Source organism: Mytilus edulis, chromosome 3 (genome assembly GCF_963676685.1).
Source record: "Mytilus edulis chromosome 3, xbMytEdul2.2, whole genome shotgun sequence".
Lineage (NCBI taxonomy): Eukaryota > Metazoa > Mollusca > Bivalvia > Mytilida > Mytilidae > Mytilus > Mytilus edulis.
Window position 1 is genome coordinate 65,399,411 of NC_092346.1, and position 10,381 is coordinate 65,409,791.

At 30.9% G+C, this 10,381-nt stretch overlaps 1 protein-coding gene across 14 annotated transcripts in view; it reads right to left on the bottom strand.

Moving 5' to 3' along the window:
* LOC139514459 (RNA-binding protein Nova-1-like) overlaps window positions 1–8,312 on the bottom strand; it is a 39,982-nt gene extending 31,670 nt beyond the window's left edge. The window contains exons 1-2 of one of the 14 annotated variants that reach the window (XM_071303751.1): window positions 7,785–8,082; window positions 1,810–1,869 (exon numbers count right to left, since the gene is read on the bottom strand). In XM_071303751.1, the coding sequence (XP_071159852.1) occupies window positions 1,810–1,869; window positions 7,785–7,896 (172 nt within the window). In that variant the 5' untranslated portion in view covers window positions 7,897–8,082. Of the gene's footprint in view, window positions 1–1,809; window positions 1,870–6,410; window positions 6,540–7,194 lie in introns of those variants that run through there. The other 13 variants (XM_071303750.1, XM_071303753.1, XM_071303752.1 and 10 more) reach the window with 13 other exon arrangements.
* Between the last annotated feature and the right edge of the window lie 2,069 nt (window positions 8,313–10,381).

Below are 10,381 nucleotides of genomic sequence, written 5' to 3' on the forward strand. Positions count from 1 at the left end.
AAATAATTTATTAAAGTCTTCTGAGTAGGTAGGATCTGAATAACTTTAATAAGTACAAATGTACATGAATACAATGAAAACAAATATTTTACAGTAACCAGGAGTGTCTTCAACAGAATTTATACTCATCAGATGCACTAATTTTAACTTTTAACAAAGAATTCCAATTTTCCATAGCACCTGAAACCACTCGTAACATACATTAATCATGGTTTTACAATGCAATAATTTACTTTTCAATAAGCCATGCATTGAAGTTTTAAGTATACAAATTTGAAGAAAGGAAAAAATATGCTGAGGATGCAAAAATTTGTATTTTAAAGATAATAAACTTGCAATTTTTTCTAAATCTGGTTGCAACCTTCATGAAGATTTTTATTAGAATGTTCTTGAAATCAGTACACTCAAAAATATATTGCTGTAGCTTTGCTTTCAAAAGACTTTGGCAGACAACTTGTGATTATAATTACTTGATCTTAAATCTGTATGTATGGAGCCTGGAAAAGCCATCTTTGTGATGGCTTGTCTTGTAATCTCTCAAAAACAGATTTAACATTATAGTTATTTTCTATCCATTATAATTTTCAACATGAGGCTCCAAGGAGACTGAATTTCTCATATACCAAATACTCAATACAAACTATTCACATGGACCATAGTATCAGCCATGCTCAACAAAAGTTGGGGTTTCAACATTTTTCTAAATGTGATCAAATTTTGTTTGTTTGACTGAATGTTAGGTTGTAATTCCAAATTTTTTATTAAATTTTGAACTGAAATATTTTAGTGCAATCTCTAATGTGAAGACCACATTTGTAAGTTTCTGTGGTCAGTAACCACAGTTAATACCATTCATTCAGATGGGTTGTTAGCAGTTACAAGGTTTTGAAGAAATATTAGGCTGAAAATTACTGCCAGTCAGAAAAACCTTAACACATACTTTTTTTTGCCCAATTGAAGCTATAAATTCTTATATTTTCAAAAATAAGTGAAACTGTATAATTTACACAAAGTTTGGTTGACATAAGTCCTTAAATGAAAATTGTGCCATAGATTTTATCTTACAAAACCTAAGGGCAGTATCATTTGTTATTTTGTGATAACATTTACAAGTAAATTAATAAAATGTTTTTTTAATACATGTATTTACATGTATAGAACGTTGAACCTTGAATCAAAAGTCCAATTAAATCTGCCAATTTGACCAATAGAAAGGAATTTTCATTGAATCCATCGAGGTATGATTTTTAGGGGTTCAAAAGGCAAAACGTTTCTTGTCCTCACACTCCTCTTACCTCATTTGGTTACCTCATTTGAGGTAAAATCATGCAAACTTATTTGATAAACACTAACAGTTGCCTGTTCTCAAGGTTTTAAGATTTTGATATTTGACCCTGGTTAAAAAATACCAGGCCTAAGGAAAACTTATTCCAGGTTTGGTTCAGTAACCAATATTTGAAGCAGGATATTAATTTTTTGTAATAAACATTTCCCTACAAATTATTCCAAATTGTCCTAGCAGTTGTTGGTGTTTACAATGAAAAAATCTTTGTCAAAAATTCTGATTACAAGTAAGAAGAAATATTATGTTCTCAGTGGCTACGAAAGATTTTCAAAATTTATCCACATTTGTACGTTTATAAACTAATATTCTTTTATAATACAAGCTACACATTTCTTTATAACAGTACAATCGAACCAACCTTTTCACCTCATAACTGTTTAGTAGGAAACATTTTATTTTGAATTTTCATTAGTACAATTCAGCCATCATTTTTGTGGAGAAAAGCATTAAATGACAATATATACCCATGATTGCGTCACCGTTTGATTCTTCGGTCATCATGTGCTGCATCTGTTCTGGGGTGCCTACAACGAGTGAAGGTTGATGATGATAGGATAATGATTAATGATGTGAGTATATGAAGGAGGAGTTAACCTTAAATTAAAGTTTAAACCTATAACTCAAAATAAATCAAATGGCAATGAGCAAATAAAGCCCCAATAAGCTAACATAGTCTGAAAATATTAAACATGGAGAACCATTTTGACCCATGTACATACTGTAAGTTTTAAATTAATGTGTGCATTTATTATAATGTGCATCTTCTTATAATTGTAATGTTGTAGTAGAATACATTAGCAAGTACATTGTACATTTGTATATGCAAATATTTCAGGTATATTATATACACATTAAATAAATTATTGTTTTTTTCTTCTTATAAACCTAAATAAAATTGTTAAATTCTCAACCCATATTCTTGAAATTAGTACATTTTATAACATTGAAATCTGAATGTATTCATTCAACTCTCTTGCAGGACTATTGGAGAAAAATCTACTGTTAATTTGAGTGTCTCAACATATGTAAAATGATAATATTGTCAACATTTCTGGTACTTTTACAGTTAAGAAGAACCTGTTTATTGTATTCTGCTACAACATTTGTAACTGTTTTTAATCTTATAATTATATAGTATTTGACATTAGTATTAAAATACTTAAATTAAACAAAAGATACATCTATTCAAATCAAATCAACACTGAACTGATTATTCAAAGTAATTTTTCTTTTATTCAAAATGATTATATTCAAATTTTGTTCAGCTTTAAGAATAAGAGATTGCTCTTTGTGAGCATGAAGAGCTAGATATACATGTGCACTTAACAATTACATTGTATTCCACATCCCATACATAGTTGACATATTGCCTTTAGATTTTGAGGTACAAAATTGACCACACAAATTGTAACCTTGATCCAACATGAAGACCTTACAAGGATCATATATATAGCATATTTATCTCTATACAAATAATTAACACTGTTGCCACCAGATTAGCATCCCTATGTGTTGCATTCTACTACAAGTATGAATATTCAAAATAAATATATATCTGACACATTTGTTTTTGAATTTACAGTTTATAGTCTGAAGTTCAACAATCAGACAACAATGATTCATTGATTGAAATACTATATATATAATTTCAGTTATGAATATTTTGTTTATCAGTTTACAAAACCTAGCATCAATGCTGCCATCATGTTTAATAACAAACTATTCAACATGGTAAAGATCGTATTTAACTTGAAAGTTGATTTCATGATTTCCTGGTCACTGAAGAAAATCCTAAATGGAAATATTCTTAATTTCAAACGTGACCCCAAAATTTTTAATGTAAGATGGGTTTCATGTTCAAAATGTTCAGACCAGTGTTAGCTCATAAATGATAATAAAATATAACGCACAAACTATTCTCTAAACTCTCTTTAAATCTACATGAAAATAAAATATATATAACAGTACCCTCACTTGTATAACTTGTCTTTTATTTTTAACTTTTTTTAAAAACTCTGGCTACCAAGCAAAGATCACCAAATGCATGCTATTTTGCTGATAAAATTCACTGACACTGAATGAACAAAAATACATTCCACTAATGTGTCAACTATACATGTATATACCAATTTGGATATAGTATGTATTAGATACATTGTACGCCCATCTAAAGGCGTTACCCTGGTAGTGTGTATCTAGTATGCACCAAGTTTTTAATCGTCTAGATGAGAAACTTTAGACGATCTGTCTTATTTTAGTGTAACGCATGACAAATGCAGGATATTCAATTTCTTCAAATGACAAAATCAATCATATTTTTTTAACTAAAATTTCAAACTATTTTAACATGAACAAGATTATCTTATAAGTATAAAAATATATATATGCTTCTATACACTGTAAAATATCAACTCCTCACAAGATCAAGCACAGGTGAAAAGATCAACCTGTATACCAGATATGTTGAATATCTTAAACATGGCCATCTCTTTCCCCCTAACACAACTTGTTCATTTCGTAAAAAAATAAACAGCATTTCAGATATATGATATATTTATATAGATTTCCACACTTGAATTATTCCTATGAGATATTTCCTTTTTCAATAAACATTTCAAACAGCCATAGGATGAAATAGTTTGAACTTAAGTAATATTTTATAAATCAATTTCCTATTGTACAGGTTAAGATTTTTATAAAATTTTCAATTGAGAAATACATATTTTAAAATATATATCAAGTTCATTCAATGTAAACTAAATTAACATGTGATGTACATGTAGCATGTGATGAGTGGTATGTTTTACAAATGTCCTTTTTATTAAAACATTACTTCATTTACACTTGATCAAATGTATATATCCTTGAATCACATGAACTGTCTTGTGAATGAATAATTTCAGAAAAACAAAATTACGTCTATGAAATTGTTTAAAACTTTTAAAAATACATGTATATTAGTTAACCAATAAAACCAGTAAATTTTTATTGGTATGTATGTCTGAACTGATGGTACAAAATCTATGAATATATATATATATGTAGTTATTTCAATAGGACTTATGTCCAATAATAAAATAATTATATCAAAAAATATTTGTTTAGAAATAAAATCAAATCTATAAGTACATGTAGAATATAAATATTTAACATGAACATAGGAAATTGTTTTAGTAATTTACTGAATTTGTAAAACATTTTTTAAGAACATGTAAAAAACAGCCACATAAAGTGTAATACATGTACATCTATCAAGATTGATTAAACTTTAAACAAAAACAATAGAGTAAAATTGTTTTCATGTTTAGGGTGGATCTATCTCACACATGTATGTATATACTTGTACTATAGAATGTACACTTCTGTAAATCAATTTTCAAAGCAGAAAACTAATTGTACAAATATACTGTGTAATTAAGAATTTAACATCAATACCCAACTGTGAAACTATTTTGAAAGAATTCATCAGTGATATTACCATTGTTTACATCGAGCAACTCCCACACAACCTAATGTGTACAAGTACAATGTAATATGTAAAGCATAAATTTCTGATTTATTTTGGAAGGTACAGTTGTATGAAACTGCGTCACTAAAAACATTCCTGACTTCTGATTATATGAATTTAATAAATTAACTAGATTTAATCATTAAAAAAAGTTGTGGCACCTTCAACAAATTTTAGTGGATGTGGAACACTATGCCACATTTAGCACACCTTAAAACATGCATTACTTAAATTACTCCTATTGGATAGGTACAGTGTCCCTGTGTACAGTATAATTGATTTATTCAAAAGTAAGTTTATTCCTAAGGCAACTTGGTGGAGACCTAATATAGTTAACAGGGTTTATCTAATCATTATACATCATACATGTACATGAATCCACTTTATCTTACATTATAAACTCTTTATACAGAGATATATAATATCTAAGATGTCTTGCCGGCTTTCAACAAAAAATTATAAGAAAAAGTCAAAGCAGATAATCATTGGTTGAGGGGTACCATTACATGTACCTACTTGTAGGCGGTTCCTTTCCATGTATTCATAAAAAAATCTGAATTCTGAAGGTACTGATATAGGCAATATACTGTGTATTGGCATATACTATTTAATCTAATGTATACTATATTTTTATGAGGTACTGATATAATTTATACTTTTGAAGGGTCCATTACCATGATTACATGTTAACCTGTTGGACTTAATCTGCCAGAAAATAAAAACTGCCAACTGAACAGATAACAAAATATTTAGGACTAAATATAAGCCTTTCAAATTATACCAATAAAAAATGTAGTAAATGAACAAAGACCAGACTGATGCTGATATCTGAAATCCTAATTCCAAATATCATAACCGATACAATAAAAAACTTTAACATTTAAAATAAGGCCAAACAATCTCCATGGAAATAAGATCCATCTATTAGAATACATCTCCATTTGTGTGCCGAATAAAATTGACTTATAATAACTGATTTCTGTTACACGCTGTAGTCAATAAAATTTAACATGGAAATTAAACTATTAAAAATAAAAAATCTAGGACCATGAAAGAGGTGCTATAAAATAATCTCTTAGAAATTGAGATGTGCTGTGGTGTTACTTCTGCAGCAGTTGCATATGTTTAGAACAATCAACATGTGCACTGTACACATGTTCTAATGCATATGCAAACTGCTGCAAGAGTAACATTCTCTTATTTATAATGATAAGAAAATTTCCTGAAGTCTTGATTTAGACAAATGTATCAGTTAAAATGTAAAAACCTGGTTTAGTTCATACCACCTACTTATAAGGACATTGTGTGATAGTGGTAAGTCTCCATTCATCAATACCTAATTATTCCCAACATTTAAAGATTACATAATGACAATCAACAACTACAAAAAAACTCTCAAGATTCCTTTATCATACATCAAAGACAATCAGAACTGGTATTTCCAGAATCATCAAAGAATAAGTAATATATGACATTGAAATAAAATTGCTACATTATGATACACACATTATAACTAATCAATACATTTTACAAAATGTAATAGTCTTTATTACTTACAATATGCATATGGTTCAGCAAAAGAAGACATCTCCCCTATTTGACCAGAAAGAATGAACTCTGAACTGAATGGATGCATCATCTACACACAACAATATCCTTCAAGCTATCTAAAGCAGCTGACAGATGTGTAATGAATAATAACTACACATACCAGATAGATATAGATGTAAGTAAAGCCCTCCCATCTTTATCTATCATCTAATTATCTATGTTAATAATGATGATATGTAGAAACTATATCTATGGGTAGTTACCTCAGGGGACATTACAGCTTGGTAACCCAACACTTTACACTGACATTCGTCACACTTCACTGATTTAACATGTTTGTTGGAAGTTGAGTGTTTTAATAAAAATATTTCAAGTTTGACAGAATGAAAATAATACCATCAATGTGTATGGATGATGATTAAAATTCCTTTTAAAGAAAATATTTCCCCTGGTTAAGTTTGGACCATGGTTTAAAACACCCATGGACACACAGATAAACACATGTAAACTTGTCAACATATGCTTGTCTCAGCAGTTCTAACAATCCTTGATTACAACCATATAAGGCTTCAAAATAAGTTGAAGCACCTACAAATAATTCATTCAAACATCAATACACAATTATTAATTAAAAATGATGTTATGAAGTAAATAAAAGGACTTTATGACACGTATTCATTTTCCTCCATTCCCAATAGCAACGGGAAATTTTCAACGTTGATTTGAAGGTGTTCGGAAGTGAAAATGAAAAAAATAAAAGCATGAAAGGTTAAACCGTAAATTGAAATACCTCTCCAGACGTTAAAACTCATGTAATCTTGGGTTTCAGTCATTGGCTCGTCCAAATTATTAAGACCAGGAGACCGATGAAGGTCAAGAAGGGTCATTCTACAACTGTGTCAGACGAAAGAGAAGTTCCAAGAAGTTGACGTGTTCTTTGATGAAAGTCGACCACTCTCTCCGTTGTTGACCAAAGCTGTTTAGACCTATCCCGTCTCTAGTCGCACAAGGGTCTGTTTGTGTGTGCCAGAGCCGGTTAGTGAGAACGAATGCCCGGATTGGTGGCTTTCAACACATGTTTATACATGCATGCCTCCACTTGAAATCGATGTATGCCAGCTTGTCATGTGAATACATCGCCGATACGAGGCGATTTAATCCTTCAAACAATTGCAAATTCCACAAATAAATAGTTCAATCATTAAATTTAATATCTGAGACATTAAATGTAAGAAACAACTAAGAAATAAGACACCTCTCGAAAAATTTCAAGGCTAGTCAATTTCCTACCGGCTGTCAATTTGCAGCCATATTGATCCCGATCGTCTGCGCAATTTTGCTGTTAATATTAAATAATCATGTAAAAATGCTGACCTGCACCTTGGTTTGATCTCTTAGGTACCCCATTATCTATTTCTGTGTCCAATGGCCTTTTTCTTGAGTCGGAAGTGTCCATGTCAGTGCCATTCATGCCGTCGTAATTCATCGCCATTTTCCACTTCGTTCAGTTCTCGTGGGGTAACGTTTTGTATACAGTCAATGTCACGAGATTTGGTCAAGCGGAACAGCTAGATAAATATTGCATATTTTTATATGAATTACAATTATTTCACTTGTGTTTTATAAAAAGTACCGTTAGGTTTATAATTGGTATCCGAAAGGTAATGAAAGTATGCAACGAATCTGTCTATTTCCTAAGATATCCGATTACACATAACAATGTCAGAGCCACGCCCCCCAAATCCACGTGTTGAACTGTCAAACTGACATTTAAATTGTCAAAACATTCGGCAATACACAATTTACACATTTGCGCATGTTACTGGTAGGATGCTTAACCAACTTTAGAGATATGATTGATAAACCCAATAAATATGTTTGAAGGTTGGAATTATTTATATTATATATATTTTATATTATTAGAAGCAAAGACATATATACACATATTTATGTGTATAACCAAGGATTTCACTATACAAATCCTTGGTATAACTTATATGTCTCTCTCTGTTAGAAGCTAAAAAGAAGAAAGTTGACGGAAGTAACGAAAATTAATTATAAATACAAAAATTCTTTCCTCTCTATTATATTAATTAAATGAAATACATCATACTAGATTATGTGAATTAATAAGATGAAATTAATAATAATAAATGAGGGGGAAAGGACCTTTTTCGGGACTCCGGGATCGGGTGTTTTTAAGCTCGGGATTTCGGGATTGACCCTTTCGGGATCCTGGAATACTTTTTTTCGGATTTCGGGACGTCGGGATTTACTTTATTTAAATTCGGGACCTTCGGGATTTCGGGATCAGGCCCCCTCCTATCCCCCCTCATAAATTAAGCAAATATACAAGGCCTATTATTCATAATTTTGTGTATCAAAAAAAGTTTTTTTTAAATAAAAAAAAAAAAAAAGTTTTTGCGCCGTCTACAGTGTTATATAAGGGGAAATTCTGAAGCCAATTCATGCAGGTATATCCTTATTCATTATATTTTTAAACAGGGGCGTTTTCCCGGTAATATGAAATTTGATAATGTATATTATTTCAAAGATACTTAAATTTTATATATCGTGAAAAAGATCCATATCTCTTGCACGTTAAAGACACCCTTGTAGATTTCGAAAAAGAGTAGGCTAATGCCGCTACAAGGCAGCACTCGAACCCGCAAAGTGGAAAGGGATTAATATAAGTTGCAAAACTTGTTTCCAAATCCACTATAAATAAATATGTTTAAACTAAACTATGGGAGTTGGTGATATAAACATGTGCCTTCATCGACATATATTTCTAACCTCAATTTGAAAAGGGTCCGTGTTGCTCTTGCTTTGGTTTTCAGTTTTTTACTTAGGATTTATTTATTTACTGAAATCAGCAATACTTTACCGGTAACAGTCATGTCTATCCTTTGCTCTCACTCGTTTTCAATATTGTGAAATTTGATGTCACTGTCATACAAGTGAGAGGTTTAGCTAGCTATAAAACCCAATTTCTACAAAAGTAAATGCATGTTCAAAGTCAGGAATATGGCAGTTGTTATCCAAATGATGTGTTTGATCATTTGATGTTGCCATTCCTCGGAGTTCAGTATTTTTGTGATTTTACTTTTTGCATTGAAAAACGTGTTTCAATTACAAAAGAGTTCCCTATAAAGGTCATGTTATACTTATAGTGTAAAAATTAACATGACACATCATGGTTTAAGAATTTGGTTATGTTTTGGAGTTAGATAATGACTTGTTATTCAGTGGTTGTTGATTTGTTGCTGTTTTCATTTAGTTTTGTTACGTGTTCCCTTGGCGGTGTTTACGGAAAGGACAATGTCCTATGATTATAAGAAGACAGCTGTTTATGGTAAGTACGATGTCCTCAACACTTGGAGCTTAATTCTTGTCGGTGCAGTAGGTACTTACTCCTTTCTATGGGCACAAGGATTTTTTTTCGAAAACAATTTTTTTCTTTTTAGCATAACATATAGTGGCAGCTGAGGCTGAAACAAACAATTTATTTTTCTCAGGGTCAAAAACTTTTTTTTTCTTCTCCAAAAACTGGAAACAAACTTTTTTTTAACTCGATCTTATGATTCGCATCTGGCCAGCCCACAACTACTTGTGCTATATTCGTGAGAAATTCCTTTCACTCTTTTGTTTGTCTGACTTCTGATGCCCTAATGGTGCTGTTTATGGAGAAGTAGGCTTTTGGACATATTGCCAAAAGCTCTGTAGAAGTCTAAAATTCGCAGTTCTTATTGTTTTCCGATCTCTAGATTTTTTTTGTGATAGTCATTGGCGTCAATATTCATGTCACATATGATCTATTACTCGTGAAGTGAGACACCTACATACGAAAAAGTGACAAAGATGGTGTAACATCACTAAGAAGAAAACTGATACAATAAATAAGGCAGTCTACTAAACGATCAAGTATAATGTGACTTCTTTTATGAGCTCCAGCCTTCTAATTCTCTGCATTTCCG